This window comes from Rhizoctonia solani, chromosome 16, assembly GCF_016906535.1.
Source record: "Rhizoctonia solani chromosome 16, complete sequence".
NCBI lineage: Eukaryota > Fungi > Basidiomycota > Agaricomycetes > Cantharellales > Ceratobasidiaceae > Rhizoctonia > Rhizoctonia solani.
The window spans coordinates 3,197,304-3,213,688 of record NC_057385.1 but is presented as its reverse complement, the minus strand read 5'-3'; the positions used below and the strand labels follow the sequence as shown (position 1 = coordinate 3,213,688).

Genomic DNA, 16,385 nt, shown 5'->3' with positions numbered 1-16,385 from the left:
GTGTACAAATGTCGTATCTCAAGTCCGCCAAAAAAGTGCATTTAATATACAAAAATCAAGCTTCAGCAAGCATAGGCTCCTCTTTCTTTTCCTTTTCTGCGACCGGCTGTGGGGTATGAACGGTGAGCCTCTCCAGGTCGGAGATAGTCTTTTCCTCTCTCTTTCGTTCAACCTCCTGTTCTTGTGCTTCACGCTCGTTCTCCTCAACAAGTTCTTGTAGCTCGCGCGCTAGTTCTTCGTCTTCGGTAGGATCTGAGGGTAAGCCCCCAAGAGCAATAGCCTCTTCGACCTCCTTGTGGTCTGCCAGGGCGTCGGCCATGTTTCCATCGTCTGGTCGATATGGTTCGCGTTGAAGACGTGGATCGGCAAGAAGCTCCTTGAGAGTTGCTGTCGAGGTTTCATACGCTTTCATGATCTATAAAGCATCAGTATATGGTACATAGCATGTACACAAAACATACTGCAATATCTCCCGCTGCGGTTTCAATTTTCATTAATGCAGTTTGTACCGTTTCCAGTGCGCCCAATCGAAGCTTCAGCAGTGCCTCCAGTTCCTTTCGCGAGCGTAGCATTGACAAAGCCAACTCTTTCTGTTTCTTGCGCAGGAGAGCACTAATCTTTTCCGAGCGTCTGGCAAGAAAAAAATCAGCTTGAATTAAACGTGTTCACATAATAAGTCACTTACTCTTCAATCCGCTTCTGGATTTCATCCACTTGCTCCTGAAGCTTGGTCAACGTAACACTCATCTCAAGAATACCTTTATCGACACTGGTGATACCCTCTCGTCCGGAAGACCCTTCTTCCACAAACTTGATAACATCCACCTGCCGATCAACAACTATACAGTTACGGTCTCGCTCTAGATGCTTGACCAGCACACGAACGTCAGCTTCAGACAACGTGGCGCCAGAATGCTGAGCAGCAAGGTCACCAAACGTTTGTCGGAAGCTGGCAAATGTATACAGAGCCGATGCAGGACCTATCGCACCCTTTGAGCCTTGATAATCGATAACTTTTTTAGCCGCTGCCTATGCCGCCCCTCAATCCTTATCCAAGTGTCAGATCATAAAATGTTACATACCTCTACATTGGCCAATACAACAAAATCGCCCCATGATTCTCGAATATCGTCCCCGACGAGCCCAGCTTGTTGAAGTCCCCACCAGAGAGGTCGGCCCAACAGAGTCGATACTACACGGTACGCAAGGCCCGACTCCGGGAGGTATATCGAACCAGACAGTTCCAGAAAACGCTTGAGAGGAATGAATGGAGCCGAGGCAGCACACGAAGTGGCAGGTGTCGATAAAGACGTCTATGGGGTTAGTTAAATTAAAGTCTCCTTTCGAAGGAAGTCCATGACGCACAATTGCATACCCCACACCCAATGGTTTTCCGACTTTATCCCATCTGAATGAATCAACCAGTACTGTGTCTGCTCTAAGCACCAAGACACCTGCTGGTTGGAGGCCACGGGCAGTTACTTCTGATAAGGTACGCCTCCACCATTCTATATTTGCCGAATATCCTGCAGGGTTGGAAAGCCGTTGTCGGTTGAGGTCTGAATAGAGTGATTGTAGTCTTTGTGAGTTGGACTTGTATTCAGGAAGGTTTATGAGAAAGTCGGATATTGACATCACTGGGGTATTGGCTGGGGCACACAAGGAAACTCCGACTATGGGAACCAGCCACGCGAGTGGTTGTCCAAGAAGTTGTAAGGCCGATCACGTGTACTAATCTTAGGTTTATTCAAATTCTATCTTGAAAGGGGAGCAGTGTTAAAATATAAAGCTAATGTATAATACAGTTAGTCATAGCGCGTGTCGACGTACATACTTGGGAGCAACCGGCGCCCGTAATTCGCCTAAAAATAAATATCGTTTAAAATGTACTGAAAGGACTTGATAACAGTTAGTGACTGAAGCGAGTCCAAAATTACTAGTATTAAATTTGCTGTAGCAACTGGGGACTTGTCTTCGCTCTTGAAAGTAACTTCACTTCTAGAAACCACACATCACTCTATCTATTCAGCTGATGACTAGGTTCGATGTGATGCTGATCTTAATGGCTAAAGTATTTTGTATTTTGGTTAGTCAAGCACAAGAACGTAACACTGTTTAGGGATCGTTTAGATTTGAATGATTTCATATAGTTCAGGGATATTAAAATCTTGGCATTTATATCAAATGCCCTGAGACTAAAAACAACTACAGTATAGGTTTGTGTACAGGTTTGTGTATAGGTTTGGAAGGGGCACAGCAAAGGAACTAATAGCAGATTGCGATGTCTATATGCGTCGAGTCCGGCGCCATGGTGGGCTCCAAAAGTACGTAAAATCTATACCGGACCCAGGACCTCAGGTCCGCACATGAGTAACATAGGAGTCAGCTGGAGATGGGAGCTCATAGAAATTGTGGTTGGACTTCGCCAGTACTCCATACATAAGGCCGGCTTGTGTGTGGGGAGTTCGCGCTTTTGGATTCCGCTGTGCACAAGGTAGGCATCAGAATCTGAAGCTATAAAAACCTCTGGCTTGGTAATTAGATTTACTATAGAGCTCTGCAGCCTTTGAATAGCTCGATAAAACTCGCTTATCACCTTGGAACCAAGTCACTGAAACCAGGTGGGCTGCCTTTCATATTCTCGCTTGAGGGCACCCAGAGCAGAATTCCTTGCGCTGTTACCATAGCCTACTTACTTCATTGGGCTATGTTACGACACCTGTACTATCTTATGCCTGAGTAATGGACTCGGGCCTGTCAGCCCGAAGGTGTGATATGCATATGCCAATTCCCTAATCTTGAACCAATGACAGTAAGAGTGCGCTGAGACAGAACCTTAGTTAGCTATTGATACCATGACCGGCTTGGCTTGGCTTTGGCTAAACATACCTTGACTGTTATTCCGGATACATCGGTTGACCCTCTGCATGACCAATACCCAATATGCTCGTCATGTATCGTATCGTAATGTATCTATGCAGGAGACGATTCCAGATTCGCTTAGGAGGATAATGATCATTCCTACGCGTATATACTCTTCTTGTTCTTCTACGAAAGTTTGCATGCCATGCGAAGGATGGAACATGCCTGTTCTTTTACGCAGTAGTGTGCATGGCATCAATCGGCGGAAGTCGGCCCATTTGAGTGGTATCAAATGAGATCGTCAGAGAGCTTCTTTCGAGTATCATGTTCTAGTCAGTCATCACGCAATTCAATATCATAACTATCCCTCGCGCGTAGGTTTGTTATTTCTGGTTTCAGGTGTTTGTTAGTCATAAAGGTGCTCCTAAAGTTAATGGTTATGGTTTTTGAGAACGCCATCCAAATGAATGTGAGCTATGAAGGTTTGTGGACCTCTTGCGCACCTTAGGCGATGATGGTACATCTTGTTGATCAAGCATTAATCTAAAGACAGTATGGTTACCGGTAGTTCCTAATTATTCCACTAGGTACATGCATTTGGAAGTAGATGACGCTTACGATCGCTTGGTGAGCTTCTATCAGCCAAACTCCGTGTTCATTTGATTTTACAGTACTTCGCAATCTCGTTCCCGTCCAAAGTCGCCAAGCTACAGTAAAGTCATTTATCATAAGTGCTTGTGGTTTGCATAAAATACGCGTTCTGGCCCGGAAAAATATTCAACCTACCTCAAATACTTCCTTGCATCAGTACCTCGAAGCAGAATTGGCTCTCCAAAATGTGGCGCGCCGCGCGCGTAAATTCCTCCTACGCTGGAATGCTGACAGTATAGACGTACTAAGTTTTACTTTTGACAAGTCTGAAGCCTATATAAACAACGTTGTGTAGTACCTTATGCTGCATTATCCACCAGTTGCATCTTTCAGACATCATGAAGTTCGCTACCGCTTTCAGCCTTTCTGTTCTGGCGACGTTTGTCGCTGCTGCAGAGCCTGCTCAGACATGCTCCTCGCTTGAAGTCCGCAGGGAATGGCGTACGTTCAGCAAGGCCGAGCGCAAGGGCTGGATTGACGCTGTCAACGTACGCACTGTCGTCGCTACTGGCTTCCAGTTTACTCATTTATTATGTAGTGCCTCAACAAAAAGCCTCGTAATGGGAAGCTTCGCCCGCCAGTCGATACTGCTAGCTACGCGGATGCCAAGTTCCATGTGAGTAGAGTATATTCTCAGACATCAATTGCTCATGCATGGCATAGATCGCGCCGCTCAACGAAAGCTCTACTTACTACGACGATTTAGTCTATATGTGAGTCAATGAAGTCCATTCGCTTATTGTTGAGCTGACCGACTGTCTGGACTCGGATAGTCATATGAACCTCAACCGTACGACTATTTTATGACCCTGGATAAATTGCGATATATTCATACTAACATCTCATGAAACAGCTATCATTCACTGGACTGGACTATTCTTACCATGGCACCGGTATGTGGCAGTCTCGTCTATTTTGATTCAAACTTACGAATGGTCTGCGTAGTGCTTACCTGCACGAATGGACCAACATTCTCCGGAAAGAATGCAGCTATCAAGGAGTAGTGCCATGTAAGTATTCTCTTTCTATGCATAAGCCCTAAACTTACATACCATCCAGACTGGGGTAAGTAATAGATCTTGATTAGGTGGTCAGCTTTACCAACTTTGATATCTTTCCTTCACATAGCATGGGAAAAAGGTGAGTCTGAGCACTGGTGGAGTGGTGGCATGGCGGCTTACAGGCTTCATTCAGACGCCGATGACTTTTTGGGAAGCCCGCTGTGGGATAATGATACAGAATCTGGACTCGGAGGTTACAGCGATGATGCTAGCGAGTGAGTACTATGCTTTAACCTTAACTCGATGTACATACTAACCCTTGGCCATTGTAAAGCGACTATACCATTCATACTGGAGCACTTGATATCGAAGTCGCATACCCTGTGTAAGTGTCTTTTATATTCCCATTACTATCCATAGGCTCATCTTTTCACAGCCCTCATAAACTCCGCCGTCACTACATCCCCGAACCCTTCAGCCCGGGCGTCCTGGCGACTTCGACTTTCACGCCTGCCGAGGTTGAAAAGCTTCTCAATCAACCGATAGGTAATTTCACACTATTCCACGGTTATCTCGAGCAGCTTGTTGGCATGCACAGCGCGATTCATCTTATGATGGGAGGGTGAGTGCCCTGTTTCATAGTAAAAGACCGCATAATGACAGTGACGATCCTGGTTAACAGGGACATGGGTACAATCTGTCCTGCTGGCTCCTCCGGAACCAGCAACTGTCCAGTAGAACGTGCTGCCACATTCTCATCCAACGAGGTAAGTGATGCATTCCTATCGTGGCCTTTTGCGCACCAATTAACTCTATATGCTTTATTTAGCCTATCTTCCATTTGCACCATGGCGTAAGTAATATGTCTACATACCTACGAGCCTCTTGCTGAATTGACGTGATATCAGAACGTCGACCGTCTCTGGTGGCTCTGGCAAGAGAAGAATGCTGCTAACAAGTATGCTTTCCATGGAGGGTCTATTCAGGTAAGATGCCCCTTGGATATTTCACCAAATGCCTTGTTGACATACCAATTGTAGAATACATCTTCCCTGAACGAGTTCCCCAACGGACAGCCCCCCTGGTTGACCACGAGTGCCGTCCTTCCCGGAGGTGGTGAGTGAATTGGTACCAACACTTCGATACAATGTTCACCTTTCTTCTCAGGACTGTGGCCCGATTACACCATTGATCAGACCTTTGACACTCGCAGCTGGCCCTGGTGCTATGTCTACGAGTAAAGGTTTTTTGGCATCCCTAGGAGTATCTAGCAGGCCGGATAAAACAAAACTTCTACTTTCTCTCTCAAATTAATCCATGTGGCTTCGTATATTGTAGCTACATGTCTTGCGGTCCCAAAAATACCAATCCTCTCAGCCCTCGTAGAACGTACGACTCTCAAAGAAAAGTGAATTTCAGGTTTTAGACAAACCAATATCATAGGAGTGGATGGCAGTCAGGACAAAGGTGGGTCATGCCTTTCCATGAAACATTTTTCAGGCGCATGCAAGCTCTATCTCCACACCATTGGTGCTTTTATTAATTATAGTTTTGCCTCAAATTATGTACTATCAGACTTTTGAACAAAAAATCAATAGCTATAAGTACTGCACGGTTATTCAACATATCAAGGATATCATGTACTCTCCTATTCCGTTGGGAAAGTCCCCCACTTCGTCATAAACCACAGCACGTGGATGTAGAAATAGAACTGATACTTAATTGTTTGCGAGCCCCAAAAGCCCAATCACGTATACGGAGGCCGAAATAGGCACACAGATGAACGGGGTCACAATATACGATAGCATGAGCTGGTAGCGAATCAATTATATTAGCGCTTGAGTGCACTCCTGAAACATCAACTCACCAATCGAGACACTTGGGCATCTTCGCGCGATTCTAACTCGGCCATTTCAGAAATCTGCGGCCAATAGCCAGTCATTTAGCTGTCTTAGAGACCCTGGGTACATCAACAGCGCACTTACCGCTGACAATGTTATGGCTGGTGGGCCAATCCCAACGATAGACAGGACGAAATCCTGTGGTATGGAAATAAGTAACACCATTTAACGTACTCTAACAGATGCTCACAAGCATGGGGTCTCGCTCGACGTAAGACGGCCAGGTAGAGCGGAGGAAATAAACGATACTGATCATGATCGCCGGCATGATAATAAATCGATGGATGAAGAGAACGGAAGTTGATAGTATTGGTAGTTTATCACCACTAACAAGCCAGATAGTCAGTTCAGCAATGAGCTTCCTTTTCCGCCATCCTACTCACGATTTGGAGCGTAACTTGCTACCAAGTACAAACATTTGCAGAGCTAAAGTGTGATGTGAGCATACAGCCTTACTAAGTAGTTTTATACTTACCAGTATACAACTTTCCGAGATAATTTACACTTTGGGTGATAGTGGCATTCAGAGGCTCACCCTTGCTAAAGAATGCATGACGCAAGGGAGAAATCAACCCGAAGACTATAGCAATAGCTGCAGCAACCAATGGCGGGTTCATTGAATCCACGATCCATTCCCAGGTCCTCTTGCCATATTCCTTGATGGTTGTCCAAGTTCGAGAGGCAGTGTTGTGCACCCGTGCAGTCGACAACAGAGGGGTGGTCTCTTCCGTTGGAACAGGTCGGAATGTGGCGGATAGGTCGCCGGGGAAATCGGAATGGTCGTTGTTCTTGGGGCCCATAATATCCGGGCCTAGAGCGAACCGACTAGATTTGGGCATGAGCGGAGGCCGTTAACGTGAATACTTGGCACTTACCCTACATTTCCGACTAGAGCAGCAATAAGTAGGTACGTACGTCCACGAGTTACTGCATCTGAAACACTTCCACCGCCCTTTCCGATAATAATACCTATCGTACCAGTCTTCTCCAGACTGTCCAGGAGGAGCAGAGGGAGACTCGTAGCGTTATTGAAGATGAATGCCGCTATGGTCCACTTCGGAGATTTGAAAACGCGCCGAGAGGCGATGCCGGCGATATACGAAACTACCATGGCAAAGATGGACAGCAGGACAATAATGCCATAATCTATGAGGTTATGCGGGGTAGCGTGGGGACCTATTTGCGTGAACAGTAAAGCAGGGAGGAATACGGTCACGCAAAGATGTGATATTTGCTACGAGAATAGAAATCGGTTACGGCATCCTTCCTAAGCGTACTAAACCATACCTTTTCTCCTTGATCGTTGACCCAGCCCGCATACTGGGCGTAATATCCAAACCCCAGTACAAGGAGTACAGAGATCGACGCCTATGTCATTGTTAGCGATATCGAAGTTGTGGCTCGAGGTGCACTCACCTCAGCCGATCCAATCGCAACTTCGAGAAGATTCGATGCTTCGCTCGACATCTATTGTACGGATGATGGGGAAGGATTTAAGAGTTCGTTAACTAGTCATGCTCTTTATATGACCTAGTCGTGTGCACAGTATTGCAATTCCAGCGTCATCGTAAGAACTATAATTGCTTGGCTGAGCTTACCTCAGCAAACATGGGCGGGATCACGTGAGTGCCAGGCAACCTGGCGCTTGCTACTTCACTGTAACGCACCTCACGTCCTTGAGGGCTTGGAAAGATGGGTCGACTCGCGGAAATGCAGCGTAAGCTGCTAGAAGTAAGCTCCAGAAATTTATGTGCTTCGCAAAACCTGACTAGTATTAGCAAATGATGGGGCCAGAGGCAATGGGAGCGGTCAATGCCAACTTGCAGTGGTTCGACGAGAAAGTTTGTAGGAATTTCTTGTGTGGCACTTGCCCTCATGCTTTGTTTACAAACACGGTGAGTAACTTGTACTACTGCATCAAAAATGAATGCAGCTGATGAAATACTAGAAAATGGACCTGGGTCCCTGTCCCAAATCCCACACTGAGCGTCTCAAAACAGACTTTAACGAAGCTCGCGAAAAGAATCCGAGCGACCCGAGATTCGACCAGTTCCAGCGCGAATATGAGGCTAATATTTCATCATTCGTCGAGGAATGCGACCGCCGTATCCGGGCTGCGCACCGACGCCTAGAGAAAACACCAGAAGAGAACGCAAAGACCACAAACTTGGTGAGATATGCAGGTGTAGTGCGTTCATTCAGAGAAATTGATGTTGCTTGTCCTCTAGATGCGTGAAATTGGTGAAATTGAACTTGCTATTCAAGGTGGCACAGAAAAAATCGAGAGTCTTGGTAAGTGAATGGCACTGCAGGCCAAACAATGTTCTAACTCTGGTACAGGTGAGGAGGGCAAGGTCGAAGAGTCCATGAAGGAATTGGAGGCCGTCGAAGCTCTAAAGGCTGAAAAGACCGAGAAGGAGGTGAGTGGCTAAGTCCAGCTTGGAGTTCAGACGATCTAATTCGAGTGTCCAGCGAGAACTACAACAACTCACCGACACTTCCGGAGCTTCCGGTCACCAAAAATTGCGTGTCTGCGACGTCTGCGGTGCATATCTCTCTGTACTCGACTCGGATCGTCGTCTCGCCGACCATTTCGGTGGCAAGGTAGGGTCGTTACCTAATTCGAAACTCAGCCTTCCTGAACGTGTTGTAGATGCACTTGGGATACTTTGAATTGCGCAAAATGCTCGACGAGCTTAAGCAACGGAGAAGTCAGGGTGGACGCGGCCCAATGGGTCCTCCACCAGTTCCTGCGTCCGCGCCTTCCGGACCTGGTGCTTCTGCTCCAGATGGTCCTCGCGACCGGGGGTACGATAGGGACAGAGATCGTGATCGTGATCGCGACCACCGCGATGGTCACCGTGATCGTGACCGAGACCATCATTCATCACGCTATGAGTAAGTACACCTCTTGGGGCGCCAAAGAGCCATACTGACAGCTATATAGCCGAGACCGTGATCGCGAACACCGTGACAGAGACCCCAGGCGAGGCGACCGAGATAGGTCTCGTTCTCCTCGGCGTCGCTACTAATCCCGCATCTTGTCTTGTAGCTTAACTATAGTATTCTCGATTGTTCTGGTATTTTGAATTTGTGCGGTAATCATATCTTCGCGAGGGCGCACCAGCGTCGATATACCAAGCAGTCGGATCGCAGGGCAGTAAATTCAGTATCACCTATGCTAAATGTAGGTTGGGACTCATAAACTCAATGCTGCTATTCGTGATGCTCTCCAGTGCTGTGAGCGCCCGCCATGCCTAGTTCATATAAAGATATGATGCTAAATCGCATTCCGCGTTAAGTCGCCGTATTCTCAGTGCTGGGTAACCTTGATATCTATGCATGAGTAGTGATGAGGGGTTATATCACTGGCATGTTCAAAAGTCAATTCACTCGAGATTCTGATCACAACATTTACTACCAGGCAGTCAATTCCTTGAATACGTGGTTATACAGAATCAATGGTGGGGGGATATATCCTGTGTGTCTGTATTTAACTTCTAGTCAATGTAGTAAGGTCGAGTTTATGAACATACGCTTGTGCATAGTTATCGTTTGGCCTTGAGACTCGTCGGAGGAGATACCAATAGTTGAAAGCTTGATAGGTGGGTGGCGTTGATATGTATCACCCCACCTCGGCTCGTCCGTCTATTCGAGGCAAGATACTCAATATTTCTGGAAATCATTCATACTATAAAGGGATAATGGGGCGGTGAGTCTCGGCGCCACTCACTCAGAGTTGTTTCGTGAAACACTTAAGTCAGACGGATAAATTGACCTGGACTGAGTTGTTGTGGGGTTGAATCTCTAGTTGGTGCTATGTGATCTTCGTGTCTAATTCGTCTAATATAAAGGTCAATTCTATGAAACAGATTTGAGTGATAAGGCCAATTTGTGCGCATATAGCTATGGTTCTCGCTAAATCAAACACTGGCGTCGCCCAACAGCTTGATGCAGCGATATACATCGCCGTGATTACTTGTGCTGATTCGCGGGATTTTAATCCATTAGTGTTGGCTATGCATATACAAAAATATATTACAAGATGACAGCCTCAATCACGATTCAAGAAAGAGCAGGGGTATTTTCGGCAAAGTATTCGTGACTATCAGCATTCATAACAGCCTGCGCAGGGTTTGATTTTGCGAGGTTCTTGGCAAGGTTGTGTCCGTATGCATAGTCCTCCGTGCCACCGTTGACAGTAAAGTGTGAAAGCTCATGGACAATAGCTCCAGCTCGCGAGTCGGTTCCAGTGCTAATAGTAACGATAAGTTCACTCAGGAGGGGCCGATCATATGCTGGGACACTTACTTTGGAGCTTCCCAGAAAGACCTGCACAGATAAACCCGGGTAGAATCATCGGCATATACGTATGCAAAAGCATCGACAGTACAGGTAGAGCAGTCAAATGTGACACTGGTAGCGTCGGTGCCGATAGATGAGAAGTGAGAACTGACTGTCGAAGCACGCTCAGTGGTGTAAGCACCGAACCAAGTAGTGTATCGATTAGTCCCAGAGTTAACACCGCTGAGATAAGAGCTAGCCTCCTTCACGTATTCATTGGCGGATTTCGCAGCGGTAGCAATTAGGGACTGTTGGTTTGAATTGCAACCAACGTATGCACGCTTTCCAAGAGAGCGAGCTTCAACTTTAGGAAGGCCCTAAGACACAATTTATGTTAAGCTAGGCAAAATAATAGTCCGAAGTGTTGACATACGCGAGTGGATACAAGTTTGCCACTGACTCCGACCTTTTTCGACTGGGTCGCGGCCTCGATCGTAGCAAGGTTGCCCGAAGCGTCGACGTACTCGAAGACATTGGACACTGTATCAAGCTATGACATATGATGAATAATCATATCGGCTCTGATTCGATTAGATGTACCTTGAAGTTCCCGGCACCAGTGTTAGTAAAGTTGTAGACGCCTGCAAGGCTGTGGGTGATTTCAAAGCTTTGGCCAGGCTCCAGAATAGTAAAACTAGCCGCATTGTTTTTTACAATGGCATCAGGGGAACTGGTCAATTGTTAGCATATACCCTCTCGAATATTCATTGTACATAACTACTTACTATTTGACGAACATCCCAGTAAACTGAGGGGATCCCTTTTCGTTTGCGACACTGAATGTGTGGGTTCTCGCAGAGGAAAGCACACCGCGAGGATCCTTGAGCAACTTAAGGGTCTCGTTACCAGTGTTTTTAACTATGGCAGTCACAGAAAAGTCCTCGATATCCGAGACGGATTCAGGAGTCACAAGGGATAACGAGAGGCCTGGAGAGGCAGAAACACCGATGATAGCAGCAGAGGCGAGAGCGGTAGCAAAGAAAGTGCGCATTATGAATGATGAATGAGCTACAGAGAAAATGAACACGATGTTGGGTATTCTGGCCCCTTGGTGGCTGTTGTATTTATACGCCTGTTTTCGCGACTGAGGCCTTCGAGCCCAAATGTAATGTTGACATGTGCTCAGTGACTCGCGCGCCAGCACACAAGTTCTACCGTACGTCGCATCGCAACCATATATACGTACCGAAGCACCACCGAATCTCTGTGCAGCTGTAGTGAGGTCGCAGCACTCCATTGGTACGCAATTTCAAACTTTAGTGAACTGGTGATCATGCGGGCGATCAACCGCTGTGGCCCGTTGTACTGTGATGACGGTTTTTTAGGATTGCTTGGCAAATCTATTCATCTTCTGTGGGTCATGAGGCACAACTTCAAATTGTTATTGTGGTAGGTTCTCACGTTGGCAAGTGCTATAGAAACCTTGAAATTATGAATACTGTAACTTATGTTGCCTAAAAGAAGACAGAAGCCATGGTATTACAGTGCATGCTTAAATTATCGAGTTCAGTACATTGCATACTCCTTCCCTGGTTGGCTACTTGGGTGATCCAATTCTGAGCCATACATCAAGTGCCATTCACAGGGGTTGGCCGCAGCTTGGCTAACCTTGCCATACTATGTCTAACCAATACATACGCCGCCATACGCAATCATTTGAGATGTTCCTTGAAGTATGATACACCCTCTTTCAACTTACTATCCACACTATGGCCACTGGCATGATAGATTGTCATGAAATACGGCACGAAAAACCCTAAGATGATTTGAAACAGTCATGCACAAACCCGATGGAATTTTTCGAGTTGGAGTGAATCAATTTGTCAGCCATGTAGCGAAGCCTGTAGAGGAGTGTTGTGACCAGGGCTAGCAATGAGCAAAATGCTTAATCACACTTGGCTCAAGTCTTCGCTCAAAGGGAAATACCTAGACTGACAAGGTAATACATAACAACACTTGCGTAATAGAAGTATTGTATGGCTGATAAAAAGCGTCTGGTAGTTCAGCGGCCAATCATAGCCACCAGACTGGGCTAGGTATTAGCGCACCATGTACCGTATGTGGACAAGACACTAAGATTCAGCATGAGGCCTGAAAATGACCACCTTCAGTACGATTTGAACTTTCAATAAACTGACGAACGGGTATTGTTCAGTGCGAATATTGAAAACTAGTATGAATCATGCTGCATTTTATGTCAAATCCAACTGAAAAGGGCGTACAATATTTCAGCATCTTGTCTTCCTCGCAGAGAAATTTCTAGCTAGCCTTATTTTAGAGAGACATGATTGATATGATTGGCTTTTTCGTCATATCCACGATAACAGCCATAGTTTCTTTTTGTGGAAGTGCCCACCCAGTTTGTAGAATGGCTGCGCATATAAGAAGTTCCAGGAGGTTGTCCGCGGAAGTATAGGCAGATAAAATCTTGAAAGTAAATTATCCTCCGCTAAATCTAGAGGAACATGATATATAGTGTCGAACTACCGGTATTGATGGAGGGTAGAGGGTGTTCCAAGGCCTAGTGCACATATCAAGCTCATGAGCTCAATGATAATAGGCCTGTTAACAAGGTGTTTATTTACTTCAATTTTTATAATCATAACATCCTTCCATCGATTGAAGTGAGTATGTCCTTGAAAGCAAAGGATCTAGTTGCTATAAGTGAGATTAGAATCACCGGAACTCATCTATACGCGTAGAAAGGCTACGGTGCCACAGTCCATCACACTTTCTTGAAGGACTGGGGAGCAGCTCTTCGAATACACAACTAACACGACTTATTGCCGATGCTTGTTACGTGAAATCATACAACGCTAATATGTTCCGTAGTGATCATCCCCTCCCGTCAAAGGCCTTATAAATATGGAAGATAGTCTGGTGCTTAAAAAGTGTGGCTCGAGATTCTGCCGGAGTATTTCAGACTTGATTGCCTCGTGTATTTCGGCCGGGGACTAGATACATGTATAAGATAGTTCTGGAGAGCGGTGTGAGATACTTCAATGCGCTGTCTCCGTCAGACCGCTCGATACATCATGGTTGGTTAACGGGATTGGTGTAACTTGGTGCAAGTGTGATTACGACCTAAGACAAAGGCTGCACTTGAAAACCAACCTCGCTCTTCTTTACTGCTTGAACAGGCATTGCATACTTTTGATACTATCCCGCAGTCAGCTGGTTAGAAAATCTATTACTGAGAGGTTCAAACCTTATGACATATCTCTTGCAAACCAAGCATCTCCTGGATTTATCATATTCATGTGTACTTGCTCGATAGCTGACTGAAGACCTACTATCATCACAGCTGGCTCTTTGCAGTTTTACAGCTAGTACACTCATCCTGAAATCAACCGGGCTTCATCAATAACTTAGAGCGATAAGTAGCACCCATATTTATTGTGAATGGGAGCCGAAGCGCCGTCACGATCATTTGTAATTATCGTATATGGTAGTCGACTTCAGCGTCTAAGATCTAGTCCCAGCTTTCCATGCAACCACATCATCCACCGCCACCACAAATTCCAGGTCGTTTAGTCGACGACAAAGAAAAATTGATTCAATTGAAACGGCATGTAGCAGGACTATGTAATGTCGATAATCTTAGGTCAGTAAGCATACTCGTCGATTATCACCAACCAAATAACAGTGAAGTAGGTTTGTTGGAAGTCAGCCAGTGAGCTTCGGCTCGCGAGACCTTAGCCGACTAGAACGGGAAGAGTAAGTATCAAGATCGTGGTATAATTGATAGGCACTCACGAGCGTCCAGTTATTGGGTATGCGAAAAGTCGGATGGAATTCGAGTGCTTGTTCTCATCGTCAGCTTTCCGTCCAACGACCAAGAAGTGTACCTGGTGCGCTCTCTCAAGGCGTTATCTCTTGCTGAGATTGAATTTTTATTTGACTAGATTGACAGGAAGAACGAATATCGCCAGCAGGACGGTCTATTCTTTCCGCATCCTATGGATCCTCGACGAGCTTTGGGGAACACGTTGTTGGACGCTGAGCTCGTGACGGATTATGATCCTGAGACGAAGCAGGTACGTTTATGTGCAATTCCTTATACTTTAAGGAAGACCTTGATCACTGGCATCACGCAGGAGACGCTTAACTTGCTGGCGTTTGACTGTATTGTTGGAGATGCACAGAACCTGATGTCTAAATCACTAACCTCTCGGTACGGGGTGAGAAATTATCAAGACCCGCTTGGATTGTTTACTTACCAGTGATGGACATAGCGTTTGAAGGAGTGGGTCATCAAACCATACCAGAAGATGTTACAAGAACATCCTTCGATGAGAGCTGTCCAACCATTTGGGTCTGTGTCAGTTAAGTTCTGTCTCATTGGTTACTTACGACTGGATCGTCACACAGAATCCACGAAAAAGAAATGCAGCGATCTTATAGCATAGAAATGGTCTTACAGTCAATTCCGAACCTCAAGCATGGCAATGATGGGCTCATATTTACATGTGCTGAGTCGGGATATGTGATAGGAACGGATCATCGCATGTAAGTTATTCGAGGTTCCGCTCAAATCCGTTACAATTATATTGATTCACTTCAGCCTGAAGTGGAAGCCACCCTCTGAAAATTCGATTGACTTCAAACTTGAACTCCGGTTCCCCCCACTGCCAGGAAGACCCTCAGAACCAGACTTCACAGCCAAACCAGTGTTTCAGCTCTTGGTCTGGACTGGAAATAACTCGTATGAACACTTTGACACCATGCAGGTAGATGATGCACAATGGGAAAGGTAAGCCTAACGTTGATGTTAAACCCTGCCACTCAAGATTAGGCACAGTTGGAAAGCATCGGGAGAGCAATACGATGATAGAGTCGTTGAAGTCACTTGGGACAAAACTGCGAAAAACTGGGTTTACCATCGATTCCGAGACGACAAGGACCACGGAAACCATCAATCGGTAGTTGACAAGATTTTGGAAAGTATCAGAGATGGTGTGGAGGCTGAGCAGGTTAGTGCGATCCTCGGACTTTATGGGAGTAAAGCTAATAGGGTATGCAGCTGGTTAGCCACGCAAATACCATACGAACCAACTGGAAAGAGCGCGAAAAATCCGCAGTCTCTGGGGCGCACTATCCTCCATCTGGTGGTTATCCACCTTCAGGTCAATACGGCGGCCCACCTGCGTTTGTGGCTGGACTTGGAATACGACGTTGATATTTTCTATTTTGGTTTCTGAGTACTTTCCGTACCAATCTAACCAGGCTGTTTCGGGTATATCAAGTGGGATTATTAGGTATTGTAAGAAGCTGTTCAGTTGTCCACAAAACAACGCGGTTAAACAGTCAATGACTCTCAGTCGACACTTTGCCTTGATCAACAATTTGAAATTAAGCGCCAAAATACCTCATGGCTCAAAGCGCACCACAGCTCTCCCGCCCATTCATATACCTCACATCTTTGTCAGTGACTTGTCTAGCAATCTAATGTCAACCAGTAGTGTGCATTTACTTTATCCAGTGGGATCAAGACAAAGGACAAATTATATGCGTTTCAACCGGCGCCGCAGCCCACACCATATCACTCAGCGTACCACCCAAGTATCCAAGAATTCACTCACCCTGACAAAGCACAAGCGTGTACAACCCAAAGCAGCCCGGCACC

The 16,385-nt window shown here is 46.0% G+C and overlaps 6 protein-coding genes across 6 annotated transcripts; 3 read left to right on the top strand and 3 right to left on the bottom strand.

Moving 5' to 3' along the window:
• Positions 1 to 55: 55 nt before the first annotated feature.
• Positions 56 to 1,635, bottom strand: RhiXN_02297 (vacuolar-sorting protein SNF7; the record flags this gene model as incomplete). The annotated part of the gene is made up of 5 exons (XM_043322116.1): positions 56 to 415; positions 462 to 630; positions 686 to 1,029; positions 1,083 to 1,313; positions 1,366 to 1,635. 5 exons carry the CDS (start codon positions 1,633 to 1,635, stop codon positions 56 to 58), a joined length of 1,374 nt encoding a protein of 457 aa, XP_043187939.1.
• Positions 1,636 to 3,851: 2,216 nt separating this feature from the next.
• Positions 3,852 to 5,755, top strand: RhiXN_02296 (tyrosinase; the record flags this gene model as incomplete). Its single annotated transcript, XM_043322115.1, has 15 exons — positions 3,852 to 4,001; positions 4,052 to 4,129; positions 4,177 to 4,226; positions 4,287 to 4,303; positions 4,367 to 4,406; positions 4,459 to 4,523; positions 4,573 to 4,578; positions 4,642 to 4,789; positions 4,849 to 4,899; positions 4,951 to 5,136; positions 5,197 to 5,281; positions 5,344 to 5,367; positions 5,423 to 5,500; positions 5,555 to 5,630; positions 5,682 to 5,755. The coding sequence occupies 15 exons, from the start codon at positions 3,852 to 3,854 to the stop codon at positions 5,753 to 5,755; spliced, it is 1,128 nt and encodes a 375-aa protein (XP_043187938.1).
• A 477-nt stretch (positions 5,756 to 6,232) lies between these two features.
• Positions 6,233 to 7,882, bottom strand: RhiXN_02295 (transport protein; the record flags this gene model as incomplete). The annotated part of the gene is made up of 9 exons (XM_043322114.1): positions 6,233 to 6,325; positions 6,382 to 6,435; positions 6,500 to 6,553; positions 6,606 to 6,741; positions 6,799 to 6,841; positions 6,891 to 7,240; positions 7,291 to 7,649; positions 7,703 to 7,783; positions 7,832 to 7,882. 9 exons carry the CDS (start codon positions 7,880 to 7,882, stop codon positions 6,233 to 6,235), a joined length of 1,221 nt encoding a protein of 406 aa, XP_043187937.1.
• A 225-nt stretch (positions 7,883 to 8,107) lies between these two features.
• RhiXN_02294 (U1 snRNP-associated protein) lies at positions 8,108 to 9,447 on the top strand (the record flags this gene model as incomplete). The annotated part of the gene is made up of 8 exons (XM_043322113.1): positions 8,108 to 8,146; positions 8,194 to 8,310; positions 8,364 to 8,585; positions 8,644 to 8,707; positions 8,756 to 8,835; positions 8,888 to 9,019; positions 9,069 to 9,313; positions 9,363 to 9,447. The coding sequence occupies 8 exons, from the start codon at positions 8,108 to 8,110 to the stop codon at positions 9,445 to 9,447; spliced, it is 984 nt and encodes a 327-aa protein (XP_043187936.1).
• A 1,033-nt stretch (positions 9,448 to 10,480) lies between these two features.
• RhiXN_02293 (peptidyl-Lys metalloendopeptidase) lies at positions 10,481 to 11,750 on the bottom strand (the record flags this gene model as incomplete). The annotated part of the gene is made up of 5 exons (XM_043322112.1): positions 10,481 to 10,670; positions 10,727 to 11,076; positions 11,133 to 11,249; positions 11,300 to 11,429; positions 11,485 to 11,750. 5 exons carry the CDS (start codon positions 11,748 to 11,750, stop codon positions 10,481 to 10,483), a joined length of 1,053 nt encoding a protein of 350 aa, XP_043187935.1.
• A 2,497-nt stretch (positions 11,751 to 14,247) lies between these two features.
• RhiXN_02292 (mRNA guanylyltransferase) lies at positions 14,248 to 15,938 on the top strand (the record flags this gene model as incomplete). The annotated part of the gene is made up of 10 exons (XM_043322111.1): positions 14,248 to 14,363; positions 14,414 to 14,476; positions 14,526 to 14,610; positions 14,665 to 14,796; positions 14,857 to 14,940; positions 14,995 to 15,074; positions 15,131 to 15,268; positions 15,324 to 15,512; positions 15,561 to 15,732; positions 15,783 to 15,938. The coding sequence occupies 10 exons, from the start codon at positions 14,248 to 14,250 to the stop codon at positions 15,936 to 15,938; spliced, it is 1,215 nt and encodes a 404-aa protein (XP_043187934.1).
• Between the last annotated feature and the right edge of the window lie 447 nt (positions 15,939 to 16,385).